General features: G+C 44.7%; 2 protein-coding genes across 3 annotated transcripts; both read left to right on the top strand.

The window, feature by feature from the left end:
* The first annotated feature begins 132 nt into the window (after positions 1–132).
* Positions 133–5,364, top strand: sf3a1 (splicing factor 3a, subunit 1). 2 transcript variants are annotated; one of them, XM_080499801.1, is made up of 16 exons: positions 133–187; positions 315–390; positions 1,057–1,166; positions 1,254–1,458; positions 1,537–1,788; positions 1,871–1,945; positions 2,035–2,185; positions 2,272–2,465; positions 2,628–2,745; positions 2,840–3,147; positions 3,287–3,535; positions 3,622–3,829; positions 3,987–4,141; positions 4,651–4,752; positions 4,864–4,935; positions 5,030–5,364. In XM_080499801.1, the coding sequence occupies exons 2-16, from the start codon at positions 346–348 to the stop codon at positions 5,129–5,131; spliced, it is 2,346 nt and encodes a 781-aa protein (XP_080355927.1). In that variant the 5' UTR covers positions 133–187; positions 315–345; the 3' UTR covers positions 5,132–5,364. The 2 variants fall into 2 exon arrangements, with proteins under 2 accessions (XP_080355927.1, XP_080355928.1); XM_080499802.1 differs by lacking the exon at positions 133–187 and having other exon boundaries at positions 203–390.
* Positions 5,365–6,506: 1,142 nt separating this feature from the next.
* On the top strand, positions 6,507–16,547 carry LOC308132485 (TBC1 domain family member 10A-like). Its single transcript, XM_080499603.1, has 10 exons — positions 6,507–6,597; positions 6,890–7,165; positions 8,541–8,640; positions 9,899–10,006; positions 10,285–10,391; positions 10,504–10,618; positions 11,496–11,561; positions 12,070–12,259; positions 12,368–12,522; positions 13,851–16,547. Exons 2-10 carry the CDS (start codon positions 6,990–6,992, stop codon positions 14,403–14,405), a joined length of 1,572 nt encoding a protein of 523 aa, XP_080355729.1. The 5' UTR covers positions 6,507–6,597; positions 6,890–6,989; the 3' UTR covers positions 14,406–16,547.
* The last annotated feature ends 5,314 nt before the right edge of the window (positions 16,548–21,861 follow it).

The raw sequence follows: 21,861 nt of genomic DNA, 5'->3' as shown, positions 1-21,861 counted from the left end.
ATTTTGCACCAGAAAATATGAATGACTGACAAAAGGAATGCGAATAACAAACTGTAGAGGGCAGCAAAATGCCATTGCAGCGTCTGGACTACCTAAACCCAAGAAGAAGAAGTAGAAGAAGAAGAATGCACTGCGGCTTGTTTCCGGAAGTAATACTCCTCCATTAGGTCATCGTAACGGCGACGCAGTGAGTATCAATCACAAGAAAACTGCACTTTTTACTCTTGTACATTGCGTCCGTGAAAAACCAAGTATCAGAAAACCTTTTTCCCCAAAAAATTCACATTCCGTCTGTGGTGCTTGGATCTTTCCAGATAGTTAGTAGACTAACAGAAAGTCGCCGCCATGCCACCCGGGCCTGTTCAGATTATCCAGCCGGAGCCCAACAAGGTAAAGACCCGCTAACGTGACGAAACAGGACCATTCACTGTGTCTTTTCACAAAATTATGATCGATCGGTCCACTTTCAGCTTTCTAAGAGGCAGATTGGGTCAGTCATTGAAAGGTTCAACCTCGAGCGTCTATTGTAGAAACTCATTTAGGAGAAATTGAAGCATGTTAGCATGTTAGCTTTGAATAACTTCAGCTCAAAATAACCAACATTTTTATTAGTTTGATATCTGGCCCATTTAATGTCTGAGCAAATTGTAATTCACTGTGACAAAAGCAAATGGGTTCTCATCTATTGCCTGTCTATACTTTATCAGTTTGTTTATTAAAACGGTGCTTTTCAAATGGTATTTTTTAGATGCTATTTTTTTGCACTGACCTAAGTTTAAATGCCAACATTGAATTCTTAAGCTTTCTAGAGATTAAAACAGCGACCATCAGCATATCGTTCAAGTGAAGCTTGCAGATGACCTGAACTCAAACCTAAAATGTGATTAATTGCCATACAATCTTTGTTCCATTCAAGTAACTCAGTTATTATTCTGGTTGCATTTAGTGTCATGGTTTACTAATGGTAGTGTCTTTATATTTTACATTTCTGAATTGTATATATACTTTGCAAATAATGACAATATATGTATACTTACATTTGTATTGCATGTACAGAGTGAAGCACCACCAGAAGAAACCCCAGCCACCAAACCCATTGTTGGCATCATATACCCACCTCCTGAAGTCAGAAACATTGTTGATAAGACCGCCAGCTTTGTTGCCAGGTTGGTTACTCCATCTTCGATCTGAAAAGCAGTGTTCTCAACAATACTGTACGTGTATGACATGGCTGGTTACTTTTCATTTCGCAGGAATGGACCAGAGTTTGAAGCCAGAATCCGTCAAAATGAAATCAACAATCCAAAGTTCAACTTCCTTAATCCCAATGACCCTTACCATGCATACTATCGACACAAAGTCAATGAGTTTAAGGAAGGCAAAGCGCAGGAGCCGTCTGCAGCTGTACCTAAGGTTATGCAGCAGGCCATGCAGCAGTCTCAGCAGCTTCCGCAAAAAGTAAGGCTCAACATTCCACTGTGCTTTTTGCAAGACTCTTTTCCATGTTCTTAATTAACGTGTAGTTATCACCAACAGGTACAAGTCATTCAGGAAGCGATAATCCCCAAAGAGCCTCCCCCCGATTTTGAGTTCATTGCAGATCCTCCGTCTATCTCGGCGTTCGATTTGGACGTGGTCAAGCTCACTGCCCAGTTTGTTGCTCGTAACGGCCGTCAGTTTCTCACTCAGCTTATGCAGAAAGAACAGAGAAACTACCAGTTTGACTTTCTGAGGCCCCAACACAGCCTTTTCAACTACTTTACCAAACTGGTTGAGCAGTACACCAAGGTGAGGACACTTCACTCTAATGTTGCCATCCGGGTTTGACAGGTGCTGATAGACTGTGTCTTATCTTCTCTGTCATGTTTAGATTCTGATTCCTCCCAAAGGCCTTCTGATCAAACTTAAGAAGGAGGCTGAGAACCCAAGAGAGGTTATGGACCAGGTAATTTCTTGTAACAGTGGATTGCTCTGAATGGGCTTTTCGAAGCAGAGGGCCCGTGTTAATCGACTATCTTTTTATCCGACTATCAGGTGAGGTACCGCGTCGAGTGGGCAAAGTTTCAGGAGCGCGAGAGGAAGAAAGAGGAGGAAGAAAGAGAAAAGGAGCGCGTGGCGTATGCTCAAATAGACTGGCATGACTTTGTGGTTGTTGAGACCGTGGACTTCCAGCCAAATGAACAAGGTAATTCTAATTCTAATATTTTAACATGTCAAATATTAATTATGGCGAAAAGAATGAAGCTGTATTGATTTTTTTGGTTTTTCAAGGCCACTTCCCCCCGCCAACCACACCGGAGGAGCTTGGTGCTCGCATCCTGATCCAAGAGCGCTACGAGAAGTATGGGGAGAGTGAGGAGGTCGAAATGGAGGTGGAGAGCGATGAAGAGGACGAGAGGGAGCACAGAGGTGACGGTCATCCTTCACAACCTGATCAAGACACACAAGTCCAGGACATGGATGAGGTGAGAAACACGTTTTGATTTGAGTTTTTCCCCCAACTGTTTGATTCGAGAATATAATATTTCTTTCTTCTTTCTTTTAGTTCAACGCCTTTATTTTCTAGGTTTAAAGGTCATCAATGAATGATAAGTGGTTTTTTACATATTTCTCTTCTCTGTCTTAAGGGATCAGATGATGATGATGATGGCATGAAGGCGCCATTGCCACCAGACAACCCCATGCCACCGCCACTGCCCCCAACTCCAGACCAGGTCATTATTCGCAAGGACTACGACCCAAAAGGTATCGATCTCCCTGTGCAAGAAAAAAGAAATGCATAATCTGGGCGTTACCTCGTGCCATGTGTCTGAATTTTTGTTTTGGCTTTTCATTACAGCTTCCAAGCCTCCGCCTTCAATCGCTGTCCCGGATGAGTACCTTATCTCACCCATTACTGGCGAGAAGATCCCAGCCAGTAAAATGCAAGAGCACATGCGCATTGGTCTGCTGGACCCGCGCTGGTTGGAACAGAGAGACCGCAGCATCAGGGAGAGGCAGACGGAGGATGAGGTCTATGCCCCTGGTTTGGATATCGAGAGCAGCTTGAAGCAGCTGGCTGAGAGGCGTACCGACATCTTTGGTGTGGAAGAGACGGCCATCGGTAAAAAGATCGGCGAGGAAGAAATCCAGAAGCCAGAGGAGAAGGTAAGAAGAGTTTGATTTTTTTTTTTCTTTGAATATTCGAGGTATTAAAAAAAAAAATCCATCCTGCAAAGAAAGTCTGTGTACAAATCTTACAAAGCCTCTTTTTTTTTTTTTAATCGGTGCCTTGCCCTCTCACTAGGTTACTTGGGACGGCCATTCGGGCAGCATGGCTCGCACGCAGCAGGCCGCACAGGCCAACATCACCCTGCAAGAGCAGATCGAAGCCATTCACAAGGCCAAAGGTCTGGTGGGAGAGGACGACACCAAGGAGAAGATCGGCCCAAGCAAGCCGAGTGACATTCACCACCAGCCTCCGATGCCCTCGTCTGTGGCCAGTTTGCCCAAACCCAGTCCTATCATCAACACTATGCCTCGTCCACCCATCTCTGTGAGCCTCTCTCGTCAAAGAATGTCTGTTCTCGCCCCCGCCGCACGTACTGTATAGCTCCTAATTCACTGCTGTGTGTTCTGTAGATGGCCCCTCCAGTGCGCACCACGCTCCTGTCTGCCGTCCCTGTGATCCCACGACCCCCTGTGTCTCCCGTGGTGCGCCTGGCACCGGGACAAGTCCTGGCACAGATGCCTCCCATGATCCCTGCTCAGCGCATCAACGTGGTTCCCATGCCTCCGTCGGCCCCTCACATCATGGCCCCCAGACCCCCTCCCATGGTCGTCCCAGCCGGTAAGATCGGAGATCCAACCGCTTGCCACATTCAGAAGAACGGTTTTAGTTTCCTCGATCATTTTTCTTTGTGTTCATTTGGAAACTGGACTGCCTTTATTTAATTTTTTTATAATTTTCACACAGAAGGGTGTATTTCTTCTTCTTTTCCTCCCAGCATTTGTCCCGGCTCCGCCTGTTCCACAGCCGCCGTCCTCTGTTCCCGCGCCTCCCTCTCACCCTCCTCCACCCCACGACGATGAGCCAGTCAACAAGAAGATGAAGACGGAGGACAACCTCATTCCAGAGGAGGAGTTTCTCCGCAGAAACAAGGTTGGTTACGGTTAACTAACCGGCCAGAACACTGTGGTTCGCCTTGCATTTATAAAATGGTCACTTTAAAGGGAAAGTTGTGATTCTATTTGCATCGTTGAGCAGTAGTGGGACAGACTGGATATATTTATGAAATGGCGGCCTTTGTCATTAGCTTTATCACGTCTTGCCTCTTCGGTTGACCTTTATTTATTTATAATTGATTGTTGCGCCCCAGTTGAAATATGTCCCGTCGCATTTATGTGCTTTATGCTGTTTATTCATGCCTCGGCATGCAGTGTGTTTAAAAGACAAATTTGCAACATTATGCAAGACTGCAGTCTTATTTCAAGGCCGTCCAGATGGAAACCAAGCGAACAAATAATAATTTATATTGACCTAATTTTGTCGCACTATGAGGTGAAAACCACATCCAACCCTTTCCTGTGGAGAATCCATCATTCATGTCATTATATTCCTGTTTCGTCTGTTGCTTTGTGTTAATTTGAAACCTGTTTTCTCGTCTTCAGGGTCCGGTTGCTGTTAAAGTACAAGTGCCCAACATGCAGGACAAGACCGAATGGAAGCTGAACGGCCAAATACTGAATTTCACTGTTCCACTCACAGACCAGGTGTGTACATTTTGTTTTATCGTGATGTTTTTTTTTTTGTTTTTTTTTAAGAGAGAACGTACGTAATCGAGCCTAATAATTATGAAAATGTGATTTTTTTTTTCCCCACAGGTTTCTGTTATTAAGGTGAAGATCCATGAAGCAACAGGAATGGCTGCAGGAAAACAGAAGTTACAGTATGAGGTAACGTTTTTTTTTTATGTGCTGGAACATGTGACCTCATCTGCATAACGTTGAATGAATAAATAAAATGTGTTTTATGTGTTTCCTTTTTTAGGGCATTTTCATCAAGGACTCCAACTCCCTGGCTTTTTACAACATGAACAACGGCTCAGTCATTCATTTGGCCCTGAAAGAGAGAGGAGGGAGAAAGAAGTGAGCCACAGTACAAGAAGAAAAGGCCGACGTTCTGTCCCTCAGTGGCGTCATGTCATTTTACTTTGGTGGGAAATTATTTTACCTCTTTCTTTCAACGGGGAGAATCACGTTCCTGTATGACGAATTATAATCCAGCAAGCCAGCCTGGTGTCTCAATATTGGTTTGTTGTGATCTACAGTAATTAGTAACATGTAAAGTCTCATTGTTCGTTCATTTAAATAAAAGGATTGAAAAGTCAATATGTTGTGATTATTTTCATCTTTTTAATTAAAGTTTTCATTTGTGCATGGATGGGTTGAAAGGTATATTTGCTTCACGTGGAGAAAAAAAATAAACGACTTGAACCAGAAAGGCTTCGACACCTGACCCATACTCTCTGGTTACCTGGTATCCCTATACACACCAGGAAAACAACATATAGGACAGAAATAATACATAGCTAAAGTAAAACAATATATAAAAATGAAAAGACAAAGGGGGAGACATCTACACACTTCCTTGGTGAATAGCAATGTCAAGTACGCTTATGAAGGGCTGCCAGGTTTCCTTGAATTTGCAAGTGAAAATGAAATATTTCCAAGTTTAATACGAGTTAGAATCTCTTTATGCCAACTGTGTGAAGAAGGGAGAGTCTTTCCATTTTGATGTGTGATTATATTGCACTTTAATCACATGTTGAATACAGGGGTTAAAGCCCATCCAGACACGGTTGGTGTATTGGTTGCAGTCCTTCCCTCCATCAGACAATCACTGCACTCGGTGTTGCTGTGTGGGAATTTGCTCCTACAATACAAAAACAAAAATTTTTGAGAGTTGTTTATTTATGGGTTGTCTGTAGATGAGAGTGGTGGTTTATCCTGTGACGGACCAGCGACCTGCCCAGGACGTCCTCACCCTGCTCAGTACAGAATGGATGGATGGAAGATCGAAACTCGATTAAGTGGAGCACAAATACAGCTTTTTAAAAACCGGATCTAATATAAAGTTGAGCTTCAGATGGGACATCCCATAGTGACAAATGTGGCCCAGAAGATTGTGTTTGTTTTAGTTTTTTGGCTGCGTGTATTTATTAGTTTGTATGTATGAGTTTTACCAACTTCTCACAACTCCGAACCCGAAATGCATGATCCAAATGATCAGAGTGGCGTCTCTCTCTCTCTCTCTCTCTCTCTCTCTCTCTCTCTCTCTCTCTCTCTCTCTCTCTCTCTCTCTCTCTCTCTCTCTCTCTCTCTCTCTCTCTCTCTCTCTCTCTCTCTCTCTCTCTCTCTCTGTCTCTGTCTCTGTCTCTGTCTCTCGTTCAGGGGTGTTTCTGTGTGTCACCACTAGAGGTCGCCATAGCATCGCGGGAGTCGCGAGCAGCGGGACGCCAGACTCTTCCACTCTGAGTCCACAAATCTGTCCGGCAGCCCGGGATGACAGGAGACGCTCTCCGAGACCAGAAACTGGAACTTTGACCGGCTGACGTGGTCAGTAAGCCGTTAACTCGGAAGAGTGAGATGCTGGTGTGTCGTTTGGTTGTTGAAGTTGGACTTACTGCAGCCTGGAGTACTTGGGGCTAACTGTTAGCACACCGTCGTTAGCGAGCTAATGGTTAAATCAGAATAAACCTTCGAGTTAAACGAGCGAACGTTCGCTTGGTCTGTTTGTTGTTGCTTTTACAGTTCGTGTCGTGGCGATAGATGCTTTTTTTTTTTGTTTGTTTGTTTGAATGTCGTTTCAAAGCTGCTGTAAAGTTTTAACATCATGGCGTCGCTGCAGTGTGTTCGGAGCACAGATGCCGGAGAGGAGCACGTCTGACTCGGGCTGTCACCGTTAGCCGACCCCCGGCTAGCCGCCTAGCTCTGCCCCGCTAACGAACATGGCCAGGATCGAGAACGGCCGTCAGTCGGCGGACACGAGAAGCATCAGGACCATCAGCAGCAGCCACTTGGACGACGAGAGCTCGCTGGACTCGGAGATCAACGGCTTCACCAGCGACCGACAGACCGATAAATATGGGTTCATCGGCGGGGCGCAGCAGCACTCGGGGGACTCGTAAGTTCGCTTCAGAACGCACCCAGCCGCGAGTCACTCGCTTCGGATTGTTGATTTACGTTAATTTGAAACGTGAAGTCCGGGTGTGAGTGAGTTAAAAGCGTGGTGGCGGTGTGATCGGGTCGTGAAGGCGGTGTCGTCGTTGTGTGGACAGACGGAGGTCTTCCTCCAGCTGCGTGGCACCGTGTCTTTCACCACCAGGACACCACGAAGTCCACCCTTCTTTCTTTAAGGATAAAGCGGGTTTTCTATCATATACGTTGTTACTCACACATTCATTTCATTGTGAGCAAGTGTAAAAGAGCACTTCTCCCTGCCTCGGTGTCACTTTTGAATTGATCCATTGAGGCATCGGTACAGTATTTTGTTGTCAGGGACTCCCTCTTTCTTCCACTTTTTATGGAGGCATTCAGTTTAAATGTCAGTGCTGGAATACTGAAAGGGGTGAAAGTTGTGCCAAGCACCAGCTGGAAGGAGGTTTTCTGTTTTGTTGCAGTTTTTTGGCAGACTGGGATCCACAGCTCTGGTGCCCGTTGTTCTCCAGGGCCTCTCTCTCCCTCTCTCTCTCCCCACTTCTCCAGATAGTCTCTCTCTCGCTCTCTCTCTGCTCACTTCTCTAGATAGTCTGAATTCACACCGGCAATGAAAGTGAAGTTCTCATTGTTTTCAGGGCTTTGGAGGCTGAAGCTGGAGTTTTACCGCTGCAACATGGAGCCTCCGCTTTTAACTGAAAGAGGGCTGTCCTGAATATACAAAAAAAGCTCTTTGAAGACATTCAAACCCCACAATTACCGGCTTGTGCCGATGAGATAATTACATATCCTAGTAAAGCATAAGCCCTTATTCATATAGGCAGCAAGACGACATTTTCTTTTTCTGTCAGAGAATGTCATGTAATGTGAGGTCAACACACTTTACGGTTGAATTATATCATCAAACAGGAAAATAACGACTGCAGGGAAGCTTTAAAAAAATGAAAAATTAGGAGAAACCGTAGATAAACCAGCTCGGTCTGATTTTTTTTTTTACAACCTTTTTTATAACCTCTCTAAGCTACAGTAGGAGTTGTTATTTTTGAGTGGTGGTTTATTGACTCTGTATGGATAATGGCCAGTGACGCGGAGCAGCCTGCACAGGGAGAAAGATAAACAGCCTCTGTTTGTCTTGTTTTTGTCTTACTCCATTGTAAAAGCTATGGCCCTTCGTCCAGCAGCCACCCAACTATGTCTTTACTGTCCTGAGTTGTTTTTTTTTTTGTTTTTTTTATTATTATTTTCAGTTTGAGATGTATATTGTTAAGTCCTCGGTGGGGTTAATAGTGATTTGATGTCTGTGATGTGGCATTTTTTTTCCTGTTCTCCCATGGTTTCTGCAGGGCTCAGGATGTGCCTCCAGAGGTGCTCAGACAGAGGGAGGTGAAATGGCTGGACATGCTCAGCCACTGGGACAAGTGGATGATCAAGAGATTCGATAAGGTGAGCTTCAGATGTTCACCCATCCAGCTTCTGTATCGCTTCGTCCGACGCTTTGCTGCAATCACAGCTGACTGAGAAACATCAACAGACAAACATTCTCACCGACACACAGTTAAGAGCTACCGGTTAGCCTCAAGTATATGCTTTTGAGAGTGTGAGACGGAACATCCACAGGAAGAATCTCCAAACTGTTTTTTTTGGGACTTCCGTGTCCATGATCACGCAATATATTTTGCATTGTCCCAAAATGTTTGATTGCACAAGGTCAGTACTTTGTTTGCACCTCCACTTGTTCAGCTGGTTTTTGTGAGCGAGACGCTCTGAGCGATTTCCATCGGAGCTGCAGCTTCACCTCATTTCCATGAGTCAGCAGCAAGCCTGGACACAACCCATCGCTTCCTCAGCCCGGGCACCACGTGACAAAGTTAACAGTCTCACGTTCAGGGTGGGGCTCGGTTTAACCTCTGAGCCGGCAAGAATTTAATGAGGGAGCGAGTAGATTAGGTTAAGGATTCAGTTAAAAAAAAAAAAAAAAAAAATGGCGCTGGACTGGCAACAGACGAAGGGAAAATCAGCTGATCTGTGTGGAGGAGGAGATTAGTTTGCACGTTACAGGACCGTGACTCCACCTTTGTTTACCTCGCTGCGTTCTGATGCCCCGGTGATGAAGTCATGACTGGGATGAGGAAGGGAAGACCTGTTTTAATGAATCAACTTAAACAAAGTGATTTCTGTGTGAAAATAGTATAATAGTGCTCACTTTTAGTAATAATACTTGTACTGAAGCAGGGAAGTATGCTCGTTTTATATTAGAAATGAATTTGACTAGTCATGGAAACGTAATGTATGTTGAATCAGATTTAATGTCTGGTACATACTTGAGGAATAGAACGTGTATCTTGCATCAGTTTGTCTGTTGCCTCAACAAAAGCTTGTTCGTCTTTTGAAAGATAATGGCTGCTCTTCATTTACACATCACACGACGAATGATAAGCATTCATCAAGGGAATGTTTCCTACTACCATTTTTGCAGAGTGATTACATTATGCATTCATAAAGGTCACTCGATTTCATTTCTTGTGTGTAGCTATCTTAATATGTACTGTTTCTCACTAAATGGCTGCTTCATGACTTGACCCTCTGACCTCCCATAACAGCTTTAAGACTGTTCATTGCCAAGTTGTGTTCATCCTCGTTTCCTGAAGTGTGATTTCATCCACGGCTCTATTTGATGACTCTCCGTTCTCCCGCGGCCCAGGTGAGGCTGCGGTGCCAAAAAGGAATCCCTCCCGCCCTGCGAGGCCGTGCCTGGCTCTACCTGTCGGGAGGGAAGGTGAAGAGAGAGCAGAACCACGGGAAGTTTCAGGTAGGACAGCTTCTTCTTTCACTTCCTTGCCGAAGCTCCTTTTTGGGGGCTGATCTCGGGCTCATTTCATTATTGAAACTGTGGTCACGCATCAGACGTGCATTTTGTGTGCGAGAGGCCCGATGTGGCTGGCACATCTGGCCTCAGGTTTTTGGGTTCACGCAGTTTCCTTTCAATGCTAAACCCGCTCAGTATCGTCAAGAATCTTCAATGTGGTGCAGAACCTAAATCGGTCACTATGTAGGCGATTTCAAGTGTCCCCCCATTTGTTTCGTCAGGAGCTGGACAGCCAGCCGGGAGACCCCAAATGGGTGGACGTGATCGAGAAGGACCTCCATCGACAGTTTCCATTTCATGAGATGTTTGTCTCCCGAGGAGGACATGGGTATGCTGCCTGACCCGACGACCCCCCCAAACAGAACTGATTGCATTGTGTTGCCTCACATCAAGTTTGTGTAAACATTGTGTGTGTGTGTGTGTGTTTTGCTGGTGCGCAGGCAGCAGGACCTGTTTCGTGTTCTCAAAGCGTACACACTCTACAGACCAGAGGAGGGCTACTGCCAGGCTCAGGCCCCAATCGCTGCTGTGTTGCTCATGCACATGCCTGCTGAGGTACTGCACACTGTAAACTCCTCTCTGTCGTCCATGTGGTCAGCTGCTCTTTTTCTTCCTCTCTATTTTTTTTCTTTTTGTGTGTGTGACCCTGTACAAGTCCTTTTTTGAGCCAAACAACCAGGAGGTAGACTACGCATGTGACGCAATCTGCAGACTCGTCCTTGAGCGACTCCGCCAGCTGAGTAATACACAAGCTTTAAGAACATTTTGATAGTGGTCCTGTTGACTTTATAAGGCTTTAGGCTTTCTGAGCTCGTTTAAAGAAAGAACAGTCGGCCCAATTAGCCAAACCCACACAGTCACTCGATGTGTTGACTGTATTCGTCTGGTTGTTATTGTGGGATGATGTTGTTCCACTCATTCCAGGTTGGCATTTCCAGCTCTGCTGCTGCATGTGGCTGAACATCAGACACATACATCACTTGTGTAGCTTGTTAGTGGTTAGTTTTCTCTTTGAAGCCAAAATATCCCCAACTGGAGTTCACAGTGACCTCATCGGTGCCCAGATCCTGTGTGGTCATGAGATATCAAGATGCCATTCATACATCTGTCTGATTGAAATATCTCATCCCAATTGAATAGAAATCAATTCCTGCAGGTTGATTTATTATTGCTCAAGTGCTTTTTCAGTGTTGTTATGTATGATAAATAACAAAGAACTTCATTAAAGACAAATGTTTTAAGGTATAAATGGATTTTAGGTTTGATTCATGCACAGTTCCCTGATTTATTGATCAGCTTCTCCACTGTGGTGAATCGTGGCTTGAAAGACTTCTTTTGACCTGTTAAAAGTCAACATTTTCCCCGTTATCTGCCTTCCACGTAGACAGAGGAACAGAAAGTTTCCTTACATCATCAGTATTTGTTTCCACAGGATGCCTTCTGGGGACTGGTCCAAATCTGTGAGAAGTATCTGCCCGGCTACTACAGTCCTGGCCTGGTGAGACTGAAGCCTGTGAAAGCCTGCGGGATGACATCAGCTGCGGCTGGATATGCCGAGAGGATCTAGTTTATTTTGACTTCTCTCACTCGGTTGGAGTGACGTCTCTGTTTTTAGTCAGGCTGGGATGCATTTTTGTTTCCCGCAGTGTCTGACACAGGGATTCTGTGGTCATGAAGAAAAAAAACTGAAAAAAAACACCACCTGGGCGTTGTCCGTAATGTCGAGCCATAATTTACAATCGCAAATGTCTCTGGCCTGCTGCATGACTGGATTAAGATTGTAATCAATCTGGTGGAGTTATTATTATTTTTTGGATTATCCAATTTATTCCAAGTGTAAAAAAAGACTTCAATTATCTCTATATGGTCATACCATGTAGACTCAAAGAAGATGGTCCAAAATGTGTGAAACAAATAAGCTTGTATTGTGTTTCAACCCTTTCTAATCCACAGGACACTGGTTTTTCTTCCCTCTGTCAATGCTTTTGGACCCGTCTCCCTTTCAGGAAGCGATACAGTTGGATGGAGAGATCCTATTTGCTCTGCTGCGGCGCGTTTCCCCGCTGGCCTTCCGGCATCTGGAGAAGCATAAGATCGACCCCATCCTCTACATGACTGAATGGTTCATGTGTGCCTTCACCCGGACGCTGCCGTGGGCGTCGGTGCTGCGCGTCTGGGACATGTTCCTCTGTGACGGTAAGAGCGTGCCCACACGCTGGGCGGGGGGGGGGGTTATTCAGAATGTCCTTCACACTTAAAAAAAACAAAACGTGTGTTTTGCTTTTATTTTCCTCATTCCTTCAGGAGTGAAAATAATCTTTCGCGTTGGTCTGGTGCTACTAAAGTGCATGCTGGGAACCCGTGAGAAGCTGAAGGCCTGCCAGGGCCAGTATGAGACCATGGAGCTGCTCCGCGCCATCGAGCCCCGTTACATGCAGGAGGGCTTTCTGGTTCGAGAGGTAAGAACTGAGGCGGCGCTCTCGCACTCTTGTTTTTAAGGAATGCTTGTCGTGTGTTAAAGGGAGGCCGACTACACCTTAGATGACTCGGTCCAAACATTCGACCATGTGATGCAACCTTCCTGACTCTTATTAGACACGGATCATAAAAGTCAGATGAGACAGAGTCGGCCCGGAAAAAACCCAAAAACAAAACGGAGGAGTTTCTTCTCCATGTTGGTGGTTGTCGAGGTGGGATGTCTGTTTTGTCTGATAATGTTTGGTTGCTCTGAGAAACAGCTGTGGTCATACGAGCTTTCTGTAGTTCCTCATTTTGAACAAGTGGAGAAAAAAAAAAAATGCTGCCGCTGCGGAAAAATGCCCCAAGTGTTTTTGAGACAATCTTTTAGTGATAAAACAGTTTGTTGGTGGCAAAAATCCCACGTCGGTCCCTGTTCAGACGGTCTTGCTGGAGGTTGCCCAGCATGTTGGTCACAATCCACCACTAGAATAGACTATTTTATTCTCACAAAGCAGAGAGTCTGATATCCGCTCTGCTTCAACAGACGAGTCTTTGGCTCAGTGACGATCATCAACAGAATTGGCAACAAAACGATGAATGGGCTTGTTGTGGTTATTGTATAACTCTGAGCTGAGTTGTGAGAAATGGACATGCAGGAGAGCTGGCACGGAGCCAGTGTTTTGGCTATCACTGGTTTCCATGGTAACTGTTGCCTGCGCGGTTTCAGCAGATGTGAGAATGGAGAGAAGACATGTGGCACTTACGAGAGCTGAAGAGTTGCAGAGCCTGTTTGATTTGTTTTGTTTACTCGGCGTTCCTTCACTCTAAGTCTGTTTATCTATTCCAGTAAAGGGTTAAAACTGCCCTTTTCATATTTGGGGCGTCGGGCAACATGAGTTCTATTTCTTTCACATTGTGTGGCATTCTGGACGGTGAGAAGGTGCTGCATTGTTTTCTAGAACCTTGTCTTGTTGTGGACGCGAAGCAGGAGGAAACAATGAGTGGCGGTGAATGTTGCCTGAGAGGGGGAAATGAAGTGATGGACAGATTGAGCAGGGCGCTGGCTCTCCACTGGCTGGTTCTTGTGTGAGTCTCTGTCTGCGGGAACAATAGCCCCTCTGATATGTTGCCGAGTCGCCCGTGGGGGCCGGGGGATCCACGGCGACCGAAAGCCCTTTGGCATTCACAGACAAAGTTCAGATTATTTAGCTCAGTGGCCCAACATGAAAGCGGCACATTTTCTGGCCCTTGTTGCTTCACTGCGACGGCGACGCGTCCCGCCCGGCCGTGACCTTGACCCGACGTGACGCGTCTCTTCCCGCCGCAGGTCTTGGAGGTGCCGGTGACGGCGCGGGAGGTGGAACGAGAGCACCACTCGCAGCTGAAGCGCTGGAAGAAGAACCGGGGCGAGCTGAACTTCAAGCCGCCCCCGAGGATGCACGGCGCCCGGCTGGTCATGCTGGCGGAGCCGCCGCGGCGCCAGGACCTGCAGCAGAACCCCACCATTGTGCTGGAGGTGCCGCCGCCGCCCGCCACGCCGCTCAAGAAGGGCAAGGAGGAGAAGAAGAGCAAGAAGAAGAGGAGCGTGAAGAAGTCCAAGCCCATCGAGGAGGTCCCCAACCCTTACCCTCTCCTCAGTGACCCTCCCCCGGCACCGTCCGACCCCCCTCCCCCGGCGCCGCCCGACCCCCCTCCCCCGGCACCGTCCGACCCCCCTCCCCCGCCCCTACCTCCAGAGGGCAGCGCGGTGCCGGAGCCCCCGCCACCAACAGACTCGCCTCTCCAGCAGGAGGCCCCCGCTGCTGACGCCCCAGCCAAAGAATCCACCCTGCAGAGATCCACACAAAGCCTTAGCAGCACAGAGCAGGACACGTACCTGTAACTCTGCAGCCATTCCTGTGTGTGTGTGCGTGTGTGTGTGTGAGAGTGTGTGTGTGGAAGTTGACAAAGCACCAGCACGATACCAGTCAACAACCAGCCTGCCGCGCCAAAGTTTCCTGACTGGCTGCGTCACTATTATTGGACGACTTTGTACTCATCTATTCAGTTTTAGACACACTTTTGCCTTTGATATTCTCAGCAAGCACTAAAGCAGACCTGCTGAGTGTCAATACTTTAACGCTTGTGCCATCGCTGACCGTGAAGCAGACAGGACGTCGCCTCTTCTGGACGCTTCTCAAGTCTTAATGTCGTTGTGAAGTGAGACCAGTTACTCAATTTCTGGGAGCAAATTGTTTTGTTTTGTTGTTTTTTTTTCCCGTTTTTTTACAGGTTCAACATTTCTGTGTTTTGTTTCCAGTTCAGTTCAACACTATTCACCAGTCTGGCAGTGCGCCTGAGGACGTAAACCCAGAAACACTCCTCTGCTTCTCGGGTTCATTGGTGGTCTCTTCCACTAGAGGGCAGCCTTGCAGAGGTTTACTGCTGCTGGTCCTGTTCGTTCCTTAAGTGTTTCATCGCTGCACAGATGAGATTCACTGTTTTTGGGAGGCGTTACTCTCCAGTGAGGACGATACTACACCGGCTTCATAAAAGGTCATGAAATAGATTTTTTTTCTTTTTTTTTCTTTACAGATTTTATTTATTTAAACAAACACTTCAAATGGCTGTTGCATAAAGATTCACTTCATTCAGAGTGAGTCAGTCCAGCCAGTTGTTCCCTCCTCACTGTGCCAGACACTCCCGCCACTGTAGAGCAGCAGAACCTCCCGATCGCTGGGTCACCGGGGGGGTGCGGTGGGGGGGGGGTTTCACATTCCTCACTATCGCACATTCCTGCCTTCGTTCCAGCTCGGCCATTTTTAAAAGCTTTCTCTCTCTTGCCAAATGCAGATTGTATATTGTACGTGCTGCTGCATGTCTGTGAGTGATTGCTAATCATCTAATGGTGCTGACACGTTTCCTCCTGACACTATATGGAACCAATATCACATTTGGTCAATTTTTTTTTTTTTTTTTTAAATTTCATGTGTTTTTGCTAGAATTCCCAAAGCAAATCAAGACTGCTCTTTCCAGACGATCTGCGACCGCCACTTGTGACGTTCTTTCTCTCTCTTAGCTTTCTGTCTCTCTCGCTCTCTCAGAGAAGCTCAAGGGTTACTGGGATAATTGTAGCATTTCTTTCCACGTCGACGGCCTGTCTTATGTGTTTGGGAAACATTTAAGGCTTGCAGGACTCGAGCAGCAAAATTGACAACCCGTGACAATCTTTGTTTAGTTGGGATTAGGTTTTTTTTTTCCTTCTTAAATTCATCAAAACGGTAAAGGGAGTATAAAACATGAGCACACTTGTCAAATGTGTTTAATATATTTAAATTCTGTTGGGAAAAAAATGCTTTGTTTAGGTCAACTTCAAAAGTACTTTGGGCCTTTAAGAGACAATTAACAGCAGTCACTTGCCTTTATGCAATAGTTTTTTGTTTGTTTTTTTACTTTGCGTTACACACCTTACTTTCAAGTTTTAATTTAATGCTGTTTTTGTAGATATGACATGTGAAATAACTTTTTTAATGAGTTTATTTTTCACTCTGGTTCCGTGTGTTATTACACAAAAGAAAATGCACAGATGTCTCTAAATAATTTGTAATACTAGAAAAAAAAAGTGTAATTTGGGATAAATGTTACAATAAAACTGACTTTTTTTTAACTCTCCATTTCCAGTTACAATTGTCTATGTATTACATAGATGTTTGACAGCCTCGAGGTTCACTTGAGTTGCAAAAAAAATCATGTTCGTCATCATGTGGAGGATGTGTCTGTATGCAATACCTTCTGCCCACCAGCAGATGGCGTGCGAGAGTCGTCAGCCTGAAAAAGTGAAGCGTTTCTTCATGTTACAAGATAAAACGAATTAGCCATGTTGGCCCAAAGTCTTGATTACTGTGCGTTCTTTTTGATAGTGTTTCCTCACATGTAACAACAATCAACACTTATTGGCTAAATGTTTTTGTTGTTTAATTTCAAGCCTGCCACACTTAAGAGTGACGTGAGAGCTCGACTTCTAAATAAAAATGTACAAACGTTTGATTTGTGTTTGTGTGTTTTATAATCCAACATATGTTGCAAATCTATTGGCGTCTCTCTTTCTCTTACTGGCATTATACTTTCATGGTAGTTAATTTTTGTTGTGGCCGTTTCAGATCTCCAGCTGTGTTCAGTTTTTTAGTCTATTAAGTCCTTTTTATTCTCATTATGGTTATGCATCTTAGCATTTTATATTTTGTAGATCTCTCTGCTGTTTCCCTGCTTTACAGCAGGATTTCTAGAGCAAAGAGGAATTTAATTTTGTAGTGAAACAGAAATAATTTTGCTTTTTTTTTTTTTAAATTGAGGTACTTGATTAAATTTGCCTGCATAAAAATCTCCATTCACTGCATATTCATCAGAAGAACACACCTCAAGTTCATGTCAAAAATGATCATTCTATTAAGACACATCTTAAATAGTGCAATAATGCATATAACTGTTTTTTGTCGATTAAAACTTATGCAACTTAGATTTTCTTTTCATGACATTTTTATTGCATTGAATTTCTTGAATATTTTGACAATAACAAATAATCAGACGGAATATAGTATACTGTGTATCACTGACTACTTTTGGTCAAAACAATTGCTTAGGAACCATTTTATAATTTAATACAGTCACAAAGAAAATGATCTCAAGACTACGCATGATTTCACAGTGTTTCTTGAACAATGTCTCATCATATCAAAGAACAATCAACAAGAACTATCAAATTACAATGTTTGAGTATATCTGTATGTGTTTTTACCTGATAACTGAATCAGGCTTCTGCACGTGGTGGATATTGTGAGTTATTGTGTTGAACGCCTACAAAAGATTCCAATAGCATCAAACTCTACTTTGAAGGGTTCCTGACAAACTACTGTGAACGTGATCAAGAGGAAATGGATTTAGAAAGACAATTGGAAGTGATAACCCAGACGGACATTGAAGCGTCCATGGCTCTGTGGACTGGTGTGAACTGATCCACTCACAATTCTTCCAGCAGTTTATAGGACACAGAGTCTGCTTGAACTGTTTTTCAGTATATAGTTTGTTGATCCTGGGATTGTCCTGACGATATTTTCACCTGAAACCCCACCTTGATTCTCCGGTGGTGATGTAAATCAAATCACAGAATATACAGTATGATCAACTAATGGTTTATCGACGGTACATGGTGCTGCTTCACAATGAAATAGAAGCTATGAGGAAGGTTGTGTGTGTGTGTGTGTGTGTGTGTGTGTGTGTGTGTGTGTGTGTGTGTGTGTGTGTGTGTGTGTGTGTGTGTGTGTGTGTGTGTGTCCATCAGACAAATGAGAATGTACCCGAGTTCAGTTTGAATCGTTGTCTTCTCCCCTTATTAATTTCTAATGATCTTTCATTTTTGACCAAGAAAGTTGAATAAAAGACACAGAAGTCTATTCATATGAATATAATTTGATATGTGTGTTGAAACCCTCTCTGTGGAGGTCATGTAAGTCAAGGAATCTAAGTAATGAGCTTCAGCACTGATTTATGACTTTACATGGTGTAAATTCACATAATGGAAGATTAGAATTGTCAAGCAAAGTCCATATACGCAAACTATTACTCAGTAATCTTGATAAGTTGTATGTTTAAATATGAGTGATTTTCTGTCTCTCTGTCCACAATGTCCCCTGCCTTGGCTCAAAGCCATGCGGACCTGGACAAACGCAGTATGGATGGATGGACAGTTGGACAGTCTTATTTGTGTTGATCGTGTACTGGAGGACAATCGTTTCCTTCATATCTGCACCAGAACCTGTGGCCTGTATATCTTGTTGTCATGTGTCTGTAACGACTCGTCAAGCATGAATGTGTGTGTTTGACTTTCCGGAGCACCGTCAAACCAGCTGTTTCTCCATGTTTTAAATACCTCTGTCAAGTTAAGCAGTCAAGCGATCACACAGCGGGAATGCCAAACAACGCAAACGTATTTTAAGTGAAATTAAAGTTTGAACGTTGTTGTAATAAGGTGTGCTAAAAAAATAAAATAAAAAATACTGAGTGAACTGCAGGGTTTTGTCACTTTCAGTCTCTAAGTCTTTAGTCTAACAACAACAATTAAGGAAGAATTTACATTAAGCTACTCATCTCATCAGAATTGGGTCCAACAGGGTAAAAAGCGTTGGCGGTTAGAAACCCGACTCACGAAGCACAAACGTGTCAATGTCATAAACTTGGGAGTCACACCGTGATCACAATACTCAACAACATCATATTGAAGCTGGTTTCATAACAGCGTCTCTCTGTGATTAAATGCTACAAAGGTGAGAGTCTGTGCTCCGGTGCCCGTCTGTCTGTCTGTCTGTCTGTGGATCCTGGCTGTGGAAGAAACATGGTGTTTCACTGTACAAGTGCATCGCCAACATTATTTGACCTTCCTCCTTTAAGGCTTCTTCTTCTTCTTCTCCTTCTTCTTCTTCTCCTCCTCCAGCCTTGCGTGACCTCCCGCCCACCACGGAGGTCATCCCTGCTCCTGCTTCTCGTTTGGACTAATAACAGGTTGCTCTTCTTTTCTTAATTCACTGTTTGAACTTTTTCCTCCACCTTGAGGTGAAGGGATATTTGAAGTTTTTTTTTTTGGCCTCAGGCTTGAAGGGGTTCGTTGCAAATTGCTGCCTTGACGACCCCAGTAAGCCGGCCGGCTCATTTCTCATTGTCCAGCAAGGTGTGAGCTGCAGCTGTTAACCTCTGGTCATCGGGGGTTCAGCAGAGACAAACTGCAGTAGATCCACTTCATTTTAACATTATTGCTGTCTTAAATATACATTCAAAAAAAAAAAAAAAAAACCTTGATCACACTACAAGTGTGTGAGTATTTAGAAATGAATACAAACCTGACTGAAATTCATCCCCATTGTTGTCTCTCCATGACGGACCTTGCTGGTGTCTGCTGGTGTTTGGCCACGCGAGGCACAGCAACAGTTAATGGTGGAGGTCCCGGAGGAATGCATGCACCGTCACGCTTTCCCTCCTTTGCATCGGACACCTGGCCTCCTTTCAGTGCCACCGTGCCATTTACATCTCAAAGGGGGACGAGCAAGAAGGCTCTCTCTGTGCTCCCTTCCTCACTCCAGAAATGATCTGATTTATCTCTCCATCAACGGAAATATATGCCTTTGGAGGGCCACCCCACTGCCTCCCATCCCCAGCTAATGGAGACGGCAGAGGGAGCAGTAAAAAGAGAGACTTGTGGTCCTCCGTGTGATCCCAGACCCAACGGACCGCAGTCACAGTGCTTGATTCATGTGAGGCGGGCGACTTTCTCGCTGCTCCCAGGCTCAGTGTGTGAAGGCCCTTGGAGGTGGCCGAGGCGGCGGTGGGCTCGGGTGGTGGTGGTGGTGGTGGTGGTGGTGGGGCAATAATGCAAACGCGAAAAAGGCGCCTGTGTTCCTGAGAGTATCCGATTCCCACGTTTGACGGAGCATGACAGGTTGGCCCAGGTCACGTTAAAAAGGCCACAGGAACAAGCGCGAGGGCGGACCGTGATCGGCCGAGCAGGTGAACTTTCCTCCGCAGTGGGAATAAAACACTTATTTATTGCGCGAAGGGAAGACATTAGTCTTCGTGTAGGACGCATTTGATCCCTGCGCACGGTCAAGGGTGGATAATTGAATCATCCCTGTGTTGTTCTTTCTTCACGGGCCTCTAATGTTCATCCGTCAAAGAGGAGGCCCTCCACTTTATCCTCTTCTCTCAGCCTTATGGATCACTCTCTTCTTTCTCATATGAACAAACACACATAGTGTTTATTGCTACAGGAAATTATGCCATGAGAGGTAATTGTCTGCAGTCTGGACCCGACGAAAACATGGCCGCTCCTCCTCCAGCTTCATAAATATTTTCTGTCTTCTGGCTCCAGTGAGCTATTTTGGACTATCCTAAATGCAGTCTGCTGTTAAATAATGTTGTAAATATGTTTTAGTGGTCGGAGTCTGGAGCAGGACCTGCAGGCTCAGCTGACTGAGAGGCTCTGCTTACATTGGAAATGTAATTTTGGCACCTACCCTGTTCCCATTGTATAACTTAGCTTCCATTTAGGGTCTACAAATAACTGGAGATGTGGCTGAAAATCCTAACTGGTAAATTTAACATAGAATAACAACCGTTCTCCCGGGTGCCTTCAGCAGAGTGCTCTTAATGTCAGTTCAGGTCTCATTCCAGGAACTCCCAGAGGACTCTGTGTTTGGGACCAGAGGAAAATCACTGAGGTGTGGAGGGAGTTTTGCTTGACTTTTGAAATGTTAGACCCTCGGGGTTACTCCTATCTGATTCAGACACTCCGCTCACAAGTAAGGAAGCTCAAGGAGCTTAATGAGATTTCAATAAAAAAATATTTGTGTTTTTAATAATGGCACTTTACTGGTAAATGACAGCTAAGTCTCCAGTGGTTCTGCTGTGTCAAAAGTTCCTTTCCATTAAAACACTGTAGGATTAGAGCAGTCACAGTAAATACTGCCTGTCATTAGTCACATTCACCATTAGCTTTCTAGATCCTGGCTTAACAAGCCAAACTGCAAAATGTAAACAGATGAGAGCAACTCATAGCTTCATCTTTTTTTTTTGATGATTAACCTAAAAATCGATTTTTTTTTTTAGACTCCAGATGTTTTAATTGTATATTTAGTTTTGATTTACGGTGAAATGAAAGGAGCCAAGTGATATTTGTCTAATATCACTTGGCTAACACAGTGGAGAAATGGGTTTGTCCAGGTTGGAGTTTGCCTGTTGTTTCTGTGTGGTAACGACCACAGTCCAACAACAGGCATTAGATGTTCAGTGGTGATTCTGTGAAGGTGACTGTATGGTTCTAATCCGCCGATGGTGAAATCGGCCTTCACTCATAGTCAACTGGGATCAACGGAGCACCCTGAGTCGGATAAAGTGGTTTAGAAGATAGATTGAGATAAACAAGTGTTCAATCTCAATCAAGCTCAATCTATTCATCTTGGACGCTGTGTTGTCAAACATAAGCTCATGGATTAGCGCGGTACACAAAGGGTCACATTAACACTACACCTCTGAGTTCCTTTAGAAATACAAAGCCTCAACTTCAAAATGTAAACTCTAAATCGATAAACATATAATATTTTGTTGTCAAAGTCCACTCCAATGTATTAAAAAGGCGTCTCTGAATATTTTTGGACTGCATTGGTCATGGTGATTGTTCAAACCCGCAGCTCTTTTAGTTCAACATGAACATATGAGCCAAAGAAGGACTTTAACAACAGTCCTCTGGCAGGCCTGTGTAAAAAAGGCCCCGGCCGTTTAACTCCACCATCAGATCACATGGAGCGACGAGCTCG

Source organism: Blennius ocellaris (assembly GCF_963422515.1).
Source record: "Blennius ocellaris genome assembly, chromosome: 7".
In the NCBI taxonomy this organism is placed as follows: Eukaryota; Metazoa; Chordata; class Actinopteri; order Blenniiformes; family Blenniidae; genus Blennius; species Blennius ocellaris.
Note: the sequence above shows the minus strand (reverse complement) of the source record. Positions and strands in the feature narration are given on the sequence as shown.

Bases quoted from the DNA above. Each gene is read 5' to 3' on its own strand.
- sf3a1 (XM_080499801.1), top strand. From the start codon at position 346: ATGCCACCCGGGCCTGTTCAGATTATCCAGCCGGAGCCCAACAAG. The intron at 2,186-2,271 runs GTAATTCTAATT...TGGTTTTTCAAG, and splicing joins CTTCCAGCCAAATGAACAAG to GCCACTTCCCCCCGCCAACC. The intron at 3,830-3,986 runs GTAAGATCGGAG...TTTTCCTCCCAG, and splicing joins TCCCATGGTCGTCCCAGCCG to CATTTGTCCCGGCTCCGCCT.
- LOC308132485 (XM_080499603.1), top strand. From the start codon at position 6,990: ATGGCCAGGATCGAGAACGGCCGTCAGTCGGCGGACACGAGAAGCATC. The intron at 10,392-10,503 runs GTATGCTGCCTG...GCTGGTGCGCAG, and splicing joins GTCTCCCGAGGAGGACATGG to GCAGCAGGACCTGTTTCGTG. The intron at 12,523-13,850 runs GTAAGAACTGAG...TTCCCGCCGCAG, and splicing joins AGGGCTTTCTGGTTCGAGAG to GTCTTGGAGGTGCCGGTGAC.